The sequence below is a fragment of the Hirsutella rhossiliensis genome (assembly GCF_020360975.1).
Source record: "Hirsutella rhossiliensis strain HR02 chromosome Unknown scaffold00001, whole genome shotgun sequence".
NCBI classification, from domain to species: Eukaryota; Fungi; Ascomycota; class Sordariomycetes; order Hypocreales; family Ophiocordycipitaceae; genus Hirsutella; species Hirsutella rhossiliensis.
In genome coordinates, this window is record NW_025408667.1 from 7,858,737 (window position 1) to 7,876,808 (window position 18,072).

Consider the following 18,072-nt stretch of genomic DNA (forward strand, 5'->3'; position numbering starts at 1 on the left):
TGCGAGACAGGGCTTCCCCGGCCAAGCCCACGATGGCCTCGTTTACCCCGGAGGAAACCGAGCCTGGCGAAGACGTATCGCAGAAGCCGCGAGGTAGAAAGCCGAGGCTCGGCAGACGGGGCTTCTATTCTTGGACGGGACTTCTATTCTTGGACGGGACTTCTATTCTTGGACGGGACATTCCGTCGCTCAAGGTCAGGGTTACCGGTAAGACGGCAGCGTGGATTAGCCTTTGGTGCCGTGGCGGGGACCGACGTATAGCAGCCATCTGATATGGGTTCACTTGGGAGTGATGCGTCGTCTCTTGTAAGGAATGCGCGTCTTTTTCCTTTGAGTTTTGATGACCGAGGCTTCTTTGCAACCTTGGTTCAAGGAGAGCGTGCCACGAGGAGCGCTGGGTCTTTGTGCTTGCGGTTTCCACGTCGCTGCTCGCATGGGAACTCGCAGCCAGGTTCGTAAAGGCCAAGGCGAAAGGGGGTTGGTTGGAAGGGAGGCCAGCCAGCCTCCCCCCTGCTGAGAAGTACCGGCAGCGGCATGTGGCCAAATCCTACGGACAGATGGGGATGCCTCGAACACGTCGACGTCCACAACGACCGGTTTTGGTCTTTTCGCGGCTGCCGAGGAGCCGCGAAGGGTGCCTTTAGCATAGAAGGAAGCATATAGGCATGTAGTGCATTCATGCCGGCGCATCGTACGTCGGCCTCCCGTGATTGCGGCGCAGGAGAGCCTCATGCGGGAGCCGTAGACGGAGCCCCATCTCGTGGCTTGTGACCGTTCACAGGGCCCCATCTCGTGGCTCACGACTGTTTACATAGGTACATGGCTGCGTGCAAAGGTCCAGTCGTGATAGCCGGGCTGCGTTAATGGCCAAGAGCTGGTCCGGTATAGCCACAGCCGACGATGTTGTGCTTCTGTCCCCACTGTGGCCCCGTCGGCGAATAGGTCCGTATTGGGGGCTGCGGCTGGGGTACGCATGGCGGATTTACGTAGTCCGGATGTAATACAAGGCGCTTGCTCTGGCCCTCGCCATGGAGACTGTCGAAATGGGAGATGCTGTTGTTCGCGCTGAGGAAGACATCGGACCAGGAGCGCCCAATGGCGGCGGTGCGGAGCGGAAGCTTTGTTGCCAAACAGGTGCTGCCGTCTTTGTATGAGCGCCTCTGCTTTGGAAAGAAGAGAGAGATCTCGGGAGTGTCAGGAGGCAAAGGAAACGGGTGGAACGACAGGGGACGCAAACGCTGATGGGGTGTCTAGTCTTGCACGACGCTGCTCCTAGCGCGAGTGATCTGGCGTCGATAATGGCATCTATACGATGGCTACGAGGAGGGCACTGGGGTCTGGAAGGCGCTCTTTTATCAGATTTGCCCCCGTTTCCTTACTCATCGCAGAGTGATTGATTGGTATGAGATCCGCTGAGGCGGCGCTGCGTCTAGGCCCAGTGGAGATGTATTGTAAGTCTCCATGGCGAATGGGAAATCCTAATGCGAATCAGAAGCTTAGACGGGGATCTATATCGACTCGAGCCTATTATCAGTTTGTTCGGGCTTCGTGGCACGTCCATGGCCTCGAGTTCTATCCGAGGGCTCCGCGGGGCAAGGAGAGCGAACGGGCAACTGGATCCTCAGGCCTACAGCAACGGCCAATACATGCGGACAGGCCGCGCTGGAATGCATAGCTGAAAGTTCCGAGACAAGAATAGGCCGACGACTCCGGGGACCGCCGGCCGATCGATATCGGACTAAGAGGTAGCGAGAGGTCGAGGGGGGAGACACGCTCGTTTCCCGCTTCCATCGCGCAGCTGTGTCCTTGGTCCCGCCAGCGCCCCCCTTTATCTTGCCTCGCCTTCCGCCTTGTCCGGACAAGTTGATTGTCCTTTCTCTCCTGGTCGGCGCCAGGGCAAGCGGTTCATCGTCGTCCGTCCTTGTTTTGGCTAGTTCTACCATGCCGTCTTCGTATATGATGCCGCTGCTGCTGCAATGAGTGAAGTGAGACAAGACAGCTGACAACCGTCGCCCGTGTCTGAGGGAAAGGAAGCAAGGGCTCCATTGTTTGTCCCATCGCAAGCGTCAACGTTATTTGCTGCCGAAGCCCACGCCGAGCGCTAGGCGCGTCTCCTGCGAGTCTAGGCCGCGATACGCCTAGCATGCCGGCCGCGGCTGCGAGACATTGGGCCGCTCGTGGGTTGGACGGAGCTTGCAGCCTGTGGCGTGAGGACGTCTGCGATTGGGCTTCTGTGTCTGCAGGGGGGCCGATGTTCGGGGTCTGGTCTCATGGCTCGCCGAGGAGCGTCGAACGGCGATGCTGTGAGTGCAGTTGCGAGCTGTGCTCCGGGCTGGGTAGTCAAGGGGACGGTTGCATCCGACTAGACCTGCATTTTGATGGCCAATTGTCCAGCTCCAGCTCTCCCTTGGCTCAGCATCTCGCAACGGCCTCGACCTTGTTACGCAAATCTACACAACCATGTACATGTAACGACATGCTTCAATTAAAGGCTGGGAGAGGCCGAATAAAACTAGTCTCGTCGCCTGATAGTAACTTTCTCCTAAGTTCGCGCCTCGTTTCGAGGCAGCTTTCGTCCTCGCACCCCCTAGCATGAGCAGGCAAAGGCCGCAAGCAGCGAGAGGAGAGGGAGAAGCCACCTATTGGAGTAAGCTGGTCAGAGAAACCGGACGGGAAAGGAACAGAAATAAAACAGAAGAGTGAAACCTTCCAAACGCGGCTGCTTGCCACTTATTTGCCGCTGAAGCCATCAAAGAATAAAAGACGGGTCGCCAGGCGTGCTCAACATGATTAAACATCGGTTGGGACTTTATTGCCTTTTTTTTTCGCCTCAGTTCTCTCTTTCTCTCCCTGTCGGCTGGTGAAGAACGGACAATCGCTCCTTTTCCCACTCTGACGCGCTTCCGTCTTGGCCTCGTTCCGCGAGAAGACAGCTCCGGGTTCTTGTTCAGCGTAGCCCGGTCCAGTGTTGAACCTGGTCTGGAGCCTTGTTGCCCGCTCAACAGCGTCGACGACTGACTCCACAAGCGCCGGCCCATCATGGTCCTCAGCGAGTCGACGACAATGTCGTACACGACCAAGGTGGCGACGGGTGGGGGAACAACGACGACGACGACGACGACGACGACGAAGGCAAAGCCGACGGCGAGGAGAAAGGAGATTCTGTCCAAGGTCCGCGGCGGCCTCAAGCCGCACGAGACCTATTCCAAGATCAACTGGCGCTCCGTCTTCTTCGTCTTCGGCATCCCCATCGCGGGCTTCCTCGCCGCGCCCAGCACGCCGCTGCGGTGGCAGACGTTTGTCTTCTCGGCCATCTGCTACGGCGTCGCCATCACGGGCATCACCGCAGGTAAGCACCGCTCTTCGTGTCCCGTCCGTTCTGCTTCGATCGACGGACCGCTGACAGGGGTCGTCTCCAGGATATCACCGCCTCTGGGCACACCGGTCGTACGAGGGCGGCGCGCTGCTGCGCGTCTACCTGGCCCTGGCCGGCGCCAGCGCGGCTCAGGGGTCGATCCGGTGGTGGGTGCGCGACCACCGGGCTCACCACCGCTACTCGGACACGGACAAGGACCCGTACTCGGTGCAGGACGGGCTCTGGCACGCCCACATCGGCTGGCTGCTGGTGCGCAAGGACAAGAACAAGGTGGGCCGGGCCGACGTCTCGGACCTCGACAGCGACCCGCTCGTCGTCTGGCAGCACCGACACTTCCTCGCCATCCTCATCGCCACCGTCGTCGTCCTCCCGCCCGTCGTCTGCGGCCTCGGCTGGGGCGACTGGCGCGGCGGCTTCGTCTACGGCTGTCTGGTGCGGACCTTCTTTGTGCACCAGAGCACCTTTTGCGTCAACTCGCTCGCCCACTGGCTCGGCGAGCAGCCCTACGACGACGCCCACACGCCGCGCGACCACCTGGTGACGGCCATCATCACCTTTGGCGAGGGATACCACAACTTCCACCACGAGTTCCCCTCCGACTACCGCTCGTCGCCCGTCTGGTACCACTGGGACCCGACCAAGTGGCTCATCGCGGGCCTCGAGTTCGTCGGGCTCGCCTACGGCCTCAAGACGTTTCGGCGCAACGAGATCGAGAAGCGCAAGCTGCAGCAGGAGCAGAAGAACATGAGCCGGAGGCTGGGCCAGCTGGACTGGGGCGTCCCGCTCGAGTGCTTGCCCATTGTCGACTGGCCCGACTTCAAGAAGCAGGTCGACGACAACGGCAAGAAGTGGATCGCCATCGGGGGCGTCATCTACGACGTGGCCGGCTTCATGGACACGCACCCGGGAGGCAAGTCGATGCTTAACATGGGCATGGGCCGAGACGCCACGCAGTGGTTCGAGGGCGGAGTCTATAGCCACTCGGGCAATGCGCACAACCTGCTCTGTGGCATGAGGGTGGCTGTCCTCAGGGGCGGGATGCAAGTAGAGACACTGAGCCATTAGCAGACTGGGCATTAAAGGAGAAACAAATGAGAAAATATAATAAAAAAGGGACAAACTGGAAGAATGACGAGGTTCCTCGACGTAGGCGTCCCAACCGGGTACACAGACCGGGGACTATCCGCCTACTAGATTTACCAAAACAACAAAATTGACCTCCCTATCATCATCCACGGGTTTTCTGGTGGTTTCCGTTATGTCAAACCATGTTTCTCTTGGTCAATGCACTGCCATGGCGATGAAAATTACACGACAGAAGCTGACGCGAAGCAAAAAGACACGGCCCATGTCCAGGGAGGCGTCCAACAACAAAAACTGTGCCGAGATGCAAAAAGATATGACAAGTCTGGGACTTGAACCCAGGAGGATTGCTCCACCAGGATATATTTCATGTGAAGATGGACCTTAACCTGGCGCCATAACCAACTCGGCCAACTTGCCAAAGCACTCCGAGTGGAGTACATGACTCATGGGGCACAATGAGAACTATGACGGCCCCGTGGCAAAGGAGGGACAGGGGCCGGAGCCTGGATCTACTTGTATAATAAGCTACGTATTGCCCGGCCGAGACTCGGGACCATGGCTGGAGCATAGGTGGGAGGTTTCACCAGGTGAGGCTGCTAGGAAAGATGAGTAAAGGGTTCCCCGGCGCTTCAAATTCTTGGTTCATTATATGAACCTCCTGTTCGTGTGCCACGAGGCTCATCGCTTGTCCACCTTCGGCACTTTATAAATTTAGGCATTGAATGTAGCTAACCATTGACTGCCATCCTGCTCTATCTAGTACTGGAAGTCCTTTAATGTCTTGAGATAATCTGCATAATGGTCGACGGTGTCGATTATCATTTGCATACCATTCACAAGTTTAACGTTGGGTTTGACGCCATCCTGCTTCTGCTTGATATTTTCATATTCGCGAATCCACCACTCCACGTTTTCCTTGGTAGCTTGAGATCCCAAAAGCTCTTCGGCCAGATTCCACATGTCGTTTATGGTAGTCTTCATAGCGTCCGACGACGACATAACTAAATCCCATTCCGCCTGAAGTCGGTTTTTAGTCTCGCCAATGAAGAACTGCACGTTTGCATCGAGACTCTATAGTCGCCCGAAGAGTCAGCACACTGCACTACCAATAAACGGTAGCGCAACAGAGCCACTTACTCCTTTGTTATCAGCTCGTGCGATCGCGGTCGTGACCGAGCCGACAGGAACCGCCGCGACCATTCCGGCAAGCAAAGGAACGAGAGTCGAGGCCTTCATTCTGCAGGACAAAGGTGAAGTGAAAGTGTGAGTCGATCTGAAAAGACTGTTGGTGTTGGCTGAGGATATTAGTGTACAGACGTGATGGTGGTGAGGACCAAATGACGGCTGGGAGGCGGACCATGAGGTATTTATAGGACCGAACCTCGCTTCAAATGCTTCCTACGTTGGCCGGTATCGTTAGATCCTTGATGTCGTGTCTATGCTCTCGCAACCCTGCTTCGTCAACACTCACCTATGCTCCATGCGCGACTCAGGGCTGGCCGTGTCATGCTTACCGGAGTCGCTCTGCCTTGGTCTGGGCGTGGCATACGCGGCGAACCCCGAACAGGGCCCGGACGCGACGGGACAAACGGTTACGGGGCAACTAATTACAATCTCCTGGCTTGAGTAGCATTGATCGGTTGGGGCGCCACGAGTCGTTGGATCAACATCAGCACGAGAAGGCGCACGCCCGGCCGAGCGCTGCAACATTTCCACACGGGTTGCCCTGTCATATCCACCCGCGAGTACGTTCTCTCGACATCTACATCCGGACTGTCCGAAGCAACACTTTATGCCAAGAAGGCTGGTAGGTCGTGCTTGATGTTGCGTTGACTTACTTGGTCCAGGTGTGTACTCTTGCTCGATAGCCCATAAGCCCACAAACACCAAGGTATGCCTGTTCGCGGGCTTCGAGAACTATAGAACCTCGCCGACCTAAAACTGATAGGCTGGTGCTATTTCTGTGGCCAAGTCTATGCAACACTCCTTGCTTATGTTCCCGCGCCGCGAACCTAATGTCGGCTCCGATTCTTGCCGTGCCCGAATCCGCCAAGCTTCCAGTCGTATCCGAGCAAACGTCGAGCCCAGCTGAGTACCCATGTTGTCTGCCAAGGAATGTGCATCCTGAAACAGCACGAAGGCCCATCCCTCTTCCCCTTCTGCTGAATCTTGGTACGGCTAATATTGTAGGCAACCTGCCTTACTCAGAAATTATCATTCGAGACTGCACGTGGTTGAGCGTCGCCCAAAGTGTATCATGTTATTCAACGTGCCATTGCGAGCGAACCCGTCATGTCTCGAGTTGATAACGAGCAGGTATAAGGAGTATGGTAGTCCACTCTTCGAAGGAAAGACAGGAAAACTAGATCTCGTTTCAGAGCTCACTTCAGTGTACGTGTATTGTATGGATCGTGGCTCTATATGGATCTGCAGATCTATTCCGTCAGCCCCCTCCCTCGCAAAGTCAACGAGAACCCGCGCTTCATCTTGGATCATCCTTCAACTTCCCATTAGGGGTTTTCAATGGCCAACAGAGCCTCAACTGCATGACGCAGCCCGAATCACCCGGCCGGTGTCAGTTCACCCGGCCAAGAGGGTGTGCCCATGGTTGCCCATGCTTCCAACGACGGCCCTGATTGTATTGTATCCATCTCTCGAACAGGTGTTCGAGAGCGCATGTGGAAGTGATCAGGGGCAATGAATCGATGTGACAAAGTGAGCATGCCCTTCTTCTAGCTATGTGAGGTCCAAGGGGGTATTTATACGTACAGATACCTCTTCTAAACCTTGGTATAGCTGCCAACATAGCCCTACCCTGATGGTCCTGATGTTCTAATACGAAATTGCAACTTCCCTTGGCCTCAATGCGTAGTGATGGGTTATCCTTGTGTTAATGTGTGTGTATGGCTGTTTGGGCCCTGCTGACACAGGCATCCCTTACTCAATTGACAGCTGTTGCCCGACACCATCATCTCAACATAAGAACTGGGGAGCTCTGTACCTGCGAATACGAAGTTTGATTGATATCGGAGTAAATCTCACGCTCGGCAGGCATAAATGCAACAACACTTTCGCGCCGTTATATGACAAAGATGGGCCGTCACGGCCTGCTTGTTCCTCTGAAGTGCAATCCGGGAGGCCGACGCGAACATATCGGGGATCATCCATCTAATCATGACAGAGTGACTGTCCTTTCTTGCCTGGGTAAAGAGCAGCGAAAAGAGCAAGTCGTAGAGCTAGCCCATACACAGGCCGTCTGTAAAGCAGATGTGGCGGTGTTCTCTGGCTGGCAGGTTGCCATGAAGATTACCTCTTCCGGCCCAAAACGTTTGATGGGTAGCCGCGAAAACTGGAGGCTGTGTGATGAGCATCCTGCGCCAACTCGCACCTTTCCGCATAAAGGCCTGCTGTCTCCGTCGACCGGCGCCGCAGTGTACGAACGCCATATCGGCGCTCCCCCAACCAAGCGAGCTCGAGGTCAGGCTCGCGACTCTGTTTAAGCCGACAGGGCTTCCACACTCTTTACAGTGATAAGCTCGAAATCGTGCCAAGTCTTTGCTGTGAAGATGGGCCCAAAATGCCTCTGCAGTATTGGGCTCTGCACCTGTCCAAACTGTCCACCACAGCTGCATTTGCGGACGGATCGGTGCACAGAGTGGTCACCATCGTCAAGCGTGTATATAGCGCCATCTTATCGTTTGATAGAATATCTCGTATTTGCTTCAATACAGCGTATAAAGGTAGAAGAAGCATAGAACTATTGGAGAATCTCAGCGGGCATTAAAGAGCAGGTACAGAAGTAACATGGTTATAGAAGTAAGTAAGCGACGATATGTATAGAATTACTAGCCAGAGGGATCAAGGTTATATTTATAGACTATAATATCCCTACAATCCTAAGGAGCCTACATACCGTCTTAGGCAACCTACTTACGTATACAAGGGTGTTGGACCCCGAGGCCCTTGCCCCGGTGCCAGCCCCATAACTACTCCCTTGTTATGCCTTGGCCTATAACTCGTCGCAATGCAGCCAAGCTGCACTTCGACTGCCCTCGTTATGTCTCGATGCAGGATTAGGCGCTCACGAAGGACTGATACGGCCTTGAGGAATCGTGTTAAGCTGGACAGAAACAGATGGCGGCGCTGAAGGCGGAAGGGCGAGATGGTTAAGACCGTCAAGTAGGAAGTGGAGATATGAGTCGTTTAGAGATGAATGTATCACTTGTCCTCGGACGAGATTAATGCCTGGGACGCGTTAGCTGACAGGAGACGCTGCTACAAGTAGGTAAGACATTCCGCCTTTAAACTTTGCCTTTAGGTATTATATATTCACCCACCATAAAGGGTACAGGCGTCTTGGCAGCTGACACTGCACGTCAAAGGTGTGAGTTTGGGTAAAGACGTACCAACTATTGGTTGCGCTTGCTACAAATAAAAAGACGGGGCAGAATGCCGCATCACTGGTAGAGACGAATAAGTTGGGATATTCATTGAGAAAAGCCAAAGGCCTCTTGGGCCACCTGATCTGCCCTTGGCCGGTACTGTGCGGGTACAGTGAAGGGCGAAACGTTGAATCTGCCTCGTCGATATACGCAGTTGATGCAGAGTAGCTGCAAATTTATTGCCAGATCCGCCATCCTTTGTCAAAGCCCGACCCAGTGGACACCGGATAGGTGCGCCTTCCAGATCAATCAACCGTCTTCTCGCAGTTGATTCCAACGTCGGACCATCCCGCCATGTCGCCAAGGACCAAACGGGGCCGTCTCCCCTGGTCAAGACCGCATCTGTAACGCCGGACGCCGGCTGCGTCCGATCCGAGTGCATCATGTGCTCCGCTCCATGAATCAGGGATCCCAGGGCCAGCTCGCGCGCCCTCTTCCGCGGAGTGTCCTCAAGTTCTTGGACTGTTACAGTAGTAGAATCGTAGCTCTTTCTCATGTAAACTTTGGGTCTTAATTCCACTGTTCGTTCTGGAAGGGCAAGTCGGCTACATCATGTATCTATCTATATACGCCAACGAGACTTTTTAGCTTTGACGCTCAAGTTGTGGAGCGAGTTGCGTCAACAATGCGGCTCGTGGACATTACCTATAGTGACGCTCTGCATGCTCATGTGTACCAACTCAGACCACAACACAAAGACGAGCCTGGCCACGGCAGTCGAGTAGCAGCCTCCTTTATTAACTCTTTCAAGGTTTGTGCCATCAACGTCGTCGCTGTACTGGAGGTTTCCAAAGACGGCCAGAAGAGGACACTGCAGCCAAGGCAGCCGTTTACCAGTCTCCCTTTACTCCTACCACAAGAATTCTCGAATATGTGATGCAAGAACTGAAATATGCTGGCCTGGGAATGGTGAATGCTAAGCTTCAAGTCTGGGCAGTAAGCTATACTAGGTGTATATTATAACAGCCTCTTATGAGCGTGACAGAATCAACTCTGATGGAAAGTTGATTCCTACAGGGTGCACTCCCTCCTGCATACATGCAGCAAGTAGACCTACTACCCTGCACAGAGTGAAGTGTAAATGTGTTCAGCTTCAACCTCTCATCTTCTGAGCAAAGTCATCTCTGAGAGGGTCACAGGCATTATACCAGCAACCCATATGGGTCATACAACTTGGAATTCATAATTTCACCGTCTGCATAATTAGGAGGCTGTTTCTAAGGCTACATGTATGATAACAAGTTCTGGGGGGGGGTTCTCGTGGCAACGCTGTTGCTTTGTGTGGTGAAAGGTGGTTGGCATGAAGGCGAGTTTCTCCAGTCGCCAGCTCATACCCTGATCGGTCGCCCGCTCAGCGGTGTCGAGATCCTGGTGAGAGCCACCGGTCTATATGAAGTTCTGTCTTCCTTTTGTCGGCTTGCTTCGTCCGTCTTCGACGTAGACATCCACCGTCACTTGGATGCCCTCTTGCTTCCTGTCTTGTTTCTGCTCACCCAGGCACACCGCTGCCCCGTATTGGGCGGCGCTCTCGTCGCCGAGCACGTTGAAATGCGATAGCCCCTTTAAGGTGCTCAGCCCCGAGCTCTGGGACCCGATGCTGCCCCTGTTGGAGGAGATCCTGGATCCGCCAAACTCCGAACAATTGTCTTTTCGCAAGATGAACTTATCCACCATCGGCTTGACTCCCGGGATTGAAAGGGCAATGAGCGTCGCGCTAACCTCGGAGACTTCGACGATGAGCAGTCTAAGAAATGCAAATTTGAACGTTCTAGGTTCCTCGTCTTTGGATGCCGCACGTCAGTACGGATTCCGACCTAGCCGGCTCGGGGTTTACTTACTGCCGTAGAAAACGACGAGCGCGACTCGACCACAAGAAATGCCTACTACGCTAATTACGCGGTTAGAAAGCCCTCGCCTTGTTAGTTCTTAGGTATGCCGGTACTTACACAAGGCCTGGTAAGAGGATACAGGCTAGTTGAACCATTTGTTTCCGTGGCATATCTAGGATCTTAAGCATTGCCACCGGGAGGCCGAAGAGTAAAAAGTCGCAGGCGAGCGAGATGCCGGAGATGGTGCTGTATACCTGATACCATTGCAAACACGTAGCATTCCAAAGCTCGTCGTCGTTGGATGTAGGCAACCAAGCCATGTTCACAGGCTTACAGTGGAAGATGACGAGCAGCATCTGCACCAGGTAGCCGACGATTAAGACTGCGAAGATGACCCTGATTGCGATGAGAAACTCCTTGTGCAAAGCACAGATGCGGTAGTAGAAGGCGAGACCCGATACGCGGCAGAGCAGAAGCGCGGTGCTGTAGACCAAATGCGCAATAGAGTCGATGACCTGGATTCTCTTGGCTGTCGCTTCGTCGAGGACGAATTCGATAAAGGGAAATGTTCGTCCCCCGCCTATCTGAATAAGCTCCAAGCATAGCGCCGCGAATGGAATAAAGACAACCTATCCGAAATGTCAGCACCAGGTCGTCACAGAAGCTCCATGCTCCAGGGCGGCTCACCAGCGACGCGAGCGCGATTCCATCGTCGAGGCCAAGTCCGAAGCGCTTGATAATGAATCTCCGCGAGAGCAGTCTGCACAAGACGATCAAAGTAGCCAGGGCCGTGACGATGACGATGCTAACGGTGGCCGAAAGGTCTCGGTTCATTTCGAGGATTGCGACGCTGATTCTCCGAGGCACGTCGCCAGCAGCCAGGGCTGCGTCAATTCGAGGGTCGCCCATGTTGGCTCAATTGCATCACGGTGCTTGAATCTGCCGGCCGGCGCAAGACGAGAGCGGGACACGCAAGGAATTTGAAGATGTTGAAAGGTCGAGATGCCGCCCAAGGTGCGGAGGAGAGCGTGGCAGGGCCGCATGCACTCACTTGCTACTCTCCGCGTTTCGGTATCCGTATGAAGCCATCTGTCATTCCCGGCATTATCCTGGCTTCTAGAAACTCTATGCCAAGAAGACAGTGCCTGCGGGCCAATTCCCCGAGTGAAAGCGCCCGACTGCGAGGGGAGCGAGTCAGGTCGGCACCGGACTGCAGGCCTACGAGCAGACGTAGTTTCACCTTCGCCGCACTACTGCCTACTACACGTAACATGCTCTGACAGACTCGGCCCTGTCAACTGTTGACTTGTTTGGCGAGCAGCCTGCACCAGCACTATTTCGGCGGCCCTTTTGCAAGGTTTCTCGGGCCGGCGCCACTTACGCAAGAACTCGTTTGAATGTATCCACGTCAAAAGGGCTTCAGTTGGCGCGAGGGGTTGCAACCCGCTGCATCTTTGCCTGTCAAGATCAGCTGCTGGCTCATTCGAGACGCCCAGTGCCGCTGCCCAGAACAGGCAACAGTAAACATGCTCTTGAAGCTTAGCTCACCCCAGATTGAAAATCAAGAGCTGTTCATTGCTGGGGATCTTCGAATGCTGTCCAGTCCTTTGAAACATCGTGTGGTGCGCAGAGTACTTTTTGTAGTCTGAAACCTATCCTTTGCCTTTGACTTGTGCGGAGAGCGGCGCTGTGGCGGGAGTCGTATCAACTGTTGTTGTATCTTTGGCGGCTGGAAGAGGACGAGGGTGGAAGAAGAGGAGGAGGAGCTGTCACCCGGGTCAGCAGCCCCGGGTCCATGTGCGGTGCCCTGCTTCGATGGGATGATGCGAAATGCCAATGATGTAGCCAATCAGACACGGCTGAATCGAGTCATCTCTACCACGATTCTCTGATGTGATTGGGCCAGGAGCCATAAATCTCAAAGGAACACAGGCAAAGGAAAGCCGGTCGCGACACAAAGGCTCATAGGTCCAAGGAGCGGACACAGGATGGGGCATATGCCACATGAATTCCTCCATAATCTATTTGAGAAGTCGGACTACTTTGTCCGTCGCACCCTTGATCTAGAAGGTCGAGTTTCTGCCCTCTTTTGGTCCCCAAAAGCAATATGAAAATGCTGTCTCATCCTAGCGCTCTGGCAACTGGACTGCCTCTATAACCTTCACTGCATTAACATGCTCCTTCTAAATAACTAAAATATAATGCATACAAAGAAGACCTTCTTAATAGCATTCGTTTTCATAATTAGCAAGGTTAAAGCTCAATGGCAGTAGTCTGTGTGCAGCCTTGCTTATGCTAGCTGCAAGGATAGGAATCTATCTACTTTGAGTTACTGTCATAGGCTGTAATTTTGGCCCTTGTAGATGCCCTTATAAGCTTTAAGGAGCCTAAAGGTACAGCTCAATTGCTCTGTCCCTGGCATGTTAGCAAGACGGCAACTGGTTGCGAGATTATTGCCATCTTGATTACAGGGATAGACGTCTACAGCCCGTTGTCTACCGCAACCATACCTACAGCGGCTATGAGCTTTTACGTAGGCTGGGAGACTGGCGCTGGCTGACGCGAGATCCTAAGACACGATTAGAGAAAGGCGGTTGGAATTACTTCTTACGTTAGTACTAACAGTATCACCAGCAACGTCTTGATTGTCAAGTTCCTCACTCTAAAGCTCGGCAATGACCTGAAGATAAGCCTCTTCTTGAAGGAACAGAATACAAACTCGCTTACATGTACAGTCAAGGATTTCTTTACTATCCCTCATCACCGAGCGGCGTTTGACGCTCAGTATAAAAGCATTGATTTTCAGACTATTCTTTACGAAACTACTGGAACCGATTTCATGCCTGACATTGTGGGGCCTTCCACCTGATTCGGTGGGCGCAACAGCGCTTTCCATCATTAACCTGTATGCGCAGACAAGCCGCATCCGAACCTCATGGAGCTCCTGAATAGCAAGCGCGCGTTCGAGGCAGCTGGCACACAAGTTGGAGAAAATTAACGTGAGCTTTTGATTACACCGGGAGGAATCCCTGGTTGACCTCTGGAAAAGGCGGATAGAAAATCATGTACGTACACCTAATCCGTAATTAGCAACCGTAACTCGCTGTCATGGAAGGAAAAGCTATAGGATCCTGCACGCATGCGGAAGCATCACGCACGTTGAAAGCCATCATCGCCTGCTTCAGCCTTTTGGTGAATTGCTGCCGTCTGTGAAAGATGAAGAGCGCCCTCCAAGGGTGAGGGAAGCTGGCGATCTAACAGGAATCGACTCATCCACGGCGATCTAACGTGCCTCGACTCATCCAAGGGGTGACTGAACTACCGACTTACACCAGCGTCAGCCAAGACAGAGCCAACATCACGAGGCGAGCGGCCAGAAGTGCCTTGCCAGCTGCCCCTCCTTCAACGTAACTCACCCACAGATCAGCATCGGACAGTCTGAAATTCTGAAGCCTGGGTGTGCATAGGAACGGCATCAGGACTTGTTTATAAAGTACCAGCATGGGATTCTTACGTGCTGCGGCGTCTTCCAAAACTACCTTATGTGAAGATAGGGCGCCATTTTCATAGAAACAACGCCTCTACCTAGCCAGAGTTTTCGCGGCAACTGCTTCTAGCTTGGTGCTGATGTGGCAATAAGGGCAATGGGGTATTCTAGAAAGCACCTGTCTTCCATATTACACACCCACACACTTATTACGACATGCAGCCCAGCTGATGTTGAAAAAAATTCGTGGAAATGGAGGGCGGTTATCCCGTGCAACTTTTCTTGGGTTTAAAACTCACTGCGTAATCATCTACGATGCCAGCTGAAAAAGTAGGGAGATTGGACATGCATGCCGGTGCGCGGTCTCACCAAGGGTCGTCAGTTGGCCCCTGCAGAGAGTGGGAAAATGCAAACACTCGTCCGCTTCAAATTCCATCCTGCACTCAACTGTTTTCACTTTTATCATCGAGACGAGACACTGAACATCGAGACCGGCTCTGCGCGCGCATGTGTGCAACCCCTGTCTTACGCACATCAAGGTGAGTTCATGTCAGGCCTGACCCCTGGAAGAGGACAGCTCTCGAAACCGCGTCGTTCACCTTGATAACCCGTTTCCCCCCCTCCCAAGTCACGGCAACATGCGGCTGCAGAGAGTGCTGCAACGATGGCATCGCTTCCTGGGACTGACGCCACAAGCGCGGCCCTGGTATGGCGACCGGCTGCGAGAAGAGCTGGCCGAGCAACAGGCCGCCCGGTCCGCGCTAGAGCGACTCAGCGAGACGGCCGACGTCTTCTACATCATCAGCCGGGCGCAACACGACGGACATCCGCTGCAGGGGCCGCCGCCTTTCCGAACCCGGCACGTCGTCGTGTATGCGTACCTCTTGCTCAAGTACACGTCGAGATGGGCCTTTTATCGAGTGGCTGCCCGCTGCTGCAGCTGTGCTGACCCGGCCTCGGTGCGCGAAGTGGTGAACCCGGCAAAGGACCGCAAGCTGTGCGAGGTTGCAGGTCGCCACGGCATCCATCCTCCGACGTTTGTGCGAGTCTGCCACCGGTTGAGGGCTGTGTGGCCCCTTTTCCCTTGAGGGAACCACGGAAATCCAACGTGTTCGAGGCCTGATTCCCGAGGAGGTGACGCGGTATGAGTCACGTCCAAACGGAGACGGGAGCTGACTTGTCGGGCTCCCTTGACTGGCAGGGATCGAGAACGCCGCATGTTTTGATTTTCGCGTCCGAGCTCTCTCGGCGGGGGGAGACAATTGATGTCAGCTGTTGGCCTCCCGCATGCAGGAGGCCGCCTACATGATGTATGATGTTGTTGGGTCTGCTTGTACGAAGTAACTTACCGACCGTTCCCATGTTCAATGACAACGGCCTCATGGGGAGGAGCAGATATCATGTCAGGGCTTCATTCACTGCGGATAAGTTTAAATTGTCCCAAGGTAGTCGTCCATTCCGCCAGCCTCTACACTCAACGCAGTTCAAAGATCTTCTAGTCAGCATCAATCCTATTGCACCCCCAACCACTCTGACACTTTGCACCACCACTGTCACTTTGTTCATCATGGCGGCAACGGCAACAGGTCGTTTCGAGAAAACGAAGCAGGATTCGGGCGTCTCCTGCGCTCCGATTCCAGCTTCTGTCCCGTCATCTTGTCTTGATGAGGAGCAAGAGAAGAAACCTGTCGTGGTTGGGCTATACGGCGTCCCAGGCTCAGGAAAGTCGTTTCTTCTGAATCGTCTGAAGCACGAGCTGTACCCCGGCGAGTTCAAAATGCACGAAGGCTCGGAAAATATTTCTGCTCTCGTTTCGGGTGGCCTCGCGGCTTTCAAGAGCATGTCGGAACAGGAAAAGGCCCACTGGCGAGGGCGTGCCATTGATGATATTGGCAGGGAGAGCGCTTCCACCGGGCGAACCGCAGTCGTCACCGGCCACTTCATGTTCTGGTCAGATGGGGAGGCCATGGAAACCCCAGTCTGCACTCCAAACGACCTGGCAGTTTACACTCACATCGTCTACCTCCAAGTCGACCCCCGGTGCATCGCCCAGCGTCGCGTGGATGACAAGCTGAGGACTCGATCTGCGGTGTCTCCTCAGCACCTCTCTCAATGGCAGCAAGCCGAGATTCAACAACTTGAACCCCTGTGCCGTCATCATGGCATTCTTTTCTCTGTCGTTACGGAGCAGGCTGCTCTGGCGCTGCGAGTCTCGGCCTTGATTCGTCGCTTTCGACAAGATGCCGCCGATCGAGACTTTGTGCGTGCTCAAACGAGACTCGACCAAGTGCTGCCAGGCCGAGACCGACTGCGAACGGTTCTCGTCTTGGACGGAGATCGGACCTTGGCCGCCGAAGATACGGGGGCGCTGTTCTGGCAGATTCGTGCTGAGCCACGGCCTTTGACAGAGAAGCCAGGGACCTGCCCCCTCAAGCTGCTTTTTGGAAGCCCGTTGGGATACTCGGACTGCGCTTTTCGCCAAGCGGCATTGCTATACGAAGGGGCTGCTTCCGACGACCAGGAGTATGAACGCCTGTGTGGAGCCGTAGCGTCATCGATCAAGGTCTATCCAGAATTCCTCTCATTGCTCCGGTCGGTAGCCGGCCGAGACGACGTTGGCGCGGTCGTGGTGACCTGTGGTCTTGGCCGGGCCTGGGAAAAGGTGCTGGAAAGAGAGAGCCTCTCGCAGACAGTCAAGGTCGTGGGCGGAGGCAGAACCTCTGACGGGCTCGTGGTCACTCCGGCGACGAAAGCTGCCATTGTCTCTCGGCTGCGGCACGCCGACATGCTGCACGTCTTGGCATTCGGTGACAGTCCCTTGGATCTGCCGATGCTACGAGAGGCCAACGAGGCCATCGTCGTGGTTGGCGATGAGCAGACGAGGAGCCGAAACATGGAGGCGGCTCTGGCGGCTGCCATCGGCGACGGCCTCCGAGCGCGACAGGTTTTGATGCCTGAACATGTCTCGCCGCGCTTGGACGAGATTCGGCTGCCTCGAGTCAGGTTCAGCGATCAAGACTTTATCAATTCGGTTGCCGGTCGCCACAATAGCCGTGTAAGTGCCAGGGGTGATGACCGCGACCCTGGCATGACCGGTTCACGAGTATTGCATGCCACGGACAAAGAGGCGGCAAAGCTGCTCATGTCTCCTACACGCGATGCAGCAACATCCGGCCCGCGGCTCAGGGCTGCTCATGAACAGGTTGGACGGTATTTGGCCGCCGAGTACTTGTCTACCGCGATAGGTCTCGAAGAATATCCCATTCCCCACGTGCAGGGCCACCAGACAAGCGGCCATCGGCTTCGTAATGAGAGACAGACATCGATCATAGCACTCATGAGAGGTGGAGAGCCGCTGGCCCTGGGCATCAACGAGGTGTTTCCGCTCGCCATGTTTGTCCACGCCGACTCGGCGTCGAGCGTACGCAGACACCACGTGCGAGACCAAAAGACTGTTGTCTTGGTTGACTCGGTCATCAACACCGGCAAGACACTGCTTTTGTTTATAGAGCATATCCGCCAGATGTGCCCCAGCATCTGCGTGGTCATCGTGGCCGGGGTTGTCCAGGCTGAGGCCATCTCGCAGGGCCAAGCGTTGGCCGATGCAATGAGCAAGCACGACGTGCAGTTGGTTGCGCTCCGGCTGTCTAACAATAAGTTTACGGGGACAAAGACAACCGACACTGGCAACCGGCTGTTCAACACGACGCACTTGTCGTGATGGGGAAATATCTCCGCCGGGAAATTGAGACAACATTGAGTTTTGATAGGCACTTTAAAGGGCCCACGAATGCGTAGCCAGCGAGCCTACTCACACCCCTGACTACTTCCTATACATCACATATTAATGTT

The 18,072-nt window shown here is 54.6% G+C and overlaps 4 protein-coding genes and 1 non-coding gene across 5 annotated transcripts; 2 read left to right on the top strand and 3 right to left on the bottom strand.

Annotated features, from left to right (window-relative positions):
* Positions 1-3,039: 3,039 nt before the first annotated feature.
* HRG_01085 (fatty acid desaturase domain-containing protein) lies at positions 3,040-4,441 on the top strand (the record flags this gene model as incomplete). The annotated part of the gene is made up of 2 exons (XM_044859556.1): positions 3,040-3,349; positions 3,420-4,441. 2 exons carry the CDS (start codon positions 3,040-3,042, stop codon positions 4,439-4,441), a joined length of 1,332 nt encoding a protein of 443 aa, XP_044725956.1.
* A 335-nt stretch (positions 4,442-4,776) lies between these two features.
* On the bottom strand, positions 4,777-4,879 carry HRG_12043. Its single transcript has one exon. It is a non-coding gene; the product is annotated as a tRNA-Leu (tRNA).
* Positions 4,880-5,218: 339 nt separating this feature from the next.
* HRG_01086 (uncharacterized protein) lies at positions 5,219-5,662 on the bottom strand (the record flags this gene model as incomplete). Its single annotated transcript, XM_044859557.1, has 2 exons — positions 5,219-5,533; positions 5,600-5,662. 2 exons carry the CDS (start codon positions 5,660-5,662, stop codon positions 5,219-5,221), a joined length of 378 nt encoding a protein of 125 aa, XP_044725957.1.
* Positions 5,663-10,290: 4,628 nt separating this feature from the next.
* On the bottom strand, positions 10,291-11,642 carry HRG_01087 (proteinrelated to integral membrane protein pth11; the record flags this gene model as incomplete). The annotated part of the gene is made up of 4 exons (XM_044859558.1): positions 10,291-10,685; positions 10,743-10,792; positions 10,851-11,362; positions 11,421-11,642. The coding sequence occupies 4 exons, from the start codon at positions 11,640-11,642 to the stop codon at positions 10,291-10,293; spliced, it is 1,179 nt and encodes a 392-aa protein (XP_044725958.1).
* Positions 11,643-14,858: 3,216 nt separating this feature from the next.
* On the top strand, positions 14,859-17,941 carry HRG_01088 (uracil phosphoribosyltransferase domain-containing protein; the record flags this gene model as incomplete). Its single annotated transcript, XM_044859559.1, has 5 exons — positions 14,859-15,260; positions 15,971-17,083; positions 17,165-17,279; positions 17,325-17,422; positions 17,498-17,941. The coding sequence occupies 5 exons, from the start codon at positions 14,859-14,861 to the stop codon at positions 17,939-17,941; spliced, it is 2,172 nt and encodes a 723-aa protein (XP_044725959.1).
* Positions 17,942-18,072: the final 131 nt, after the last annotated feature.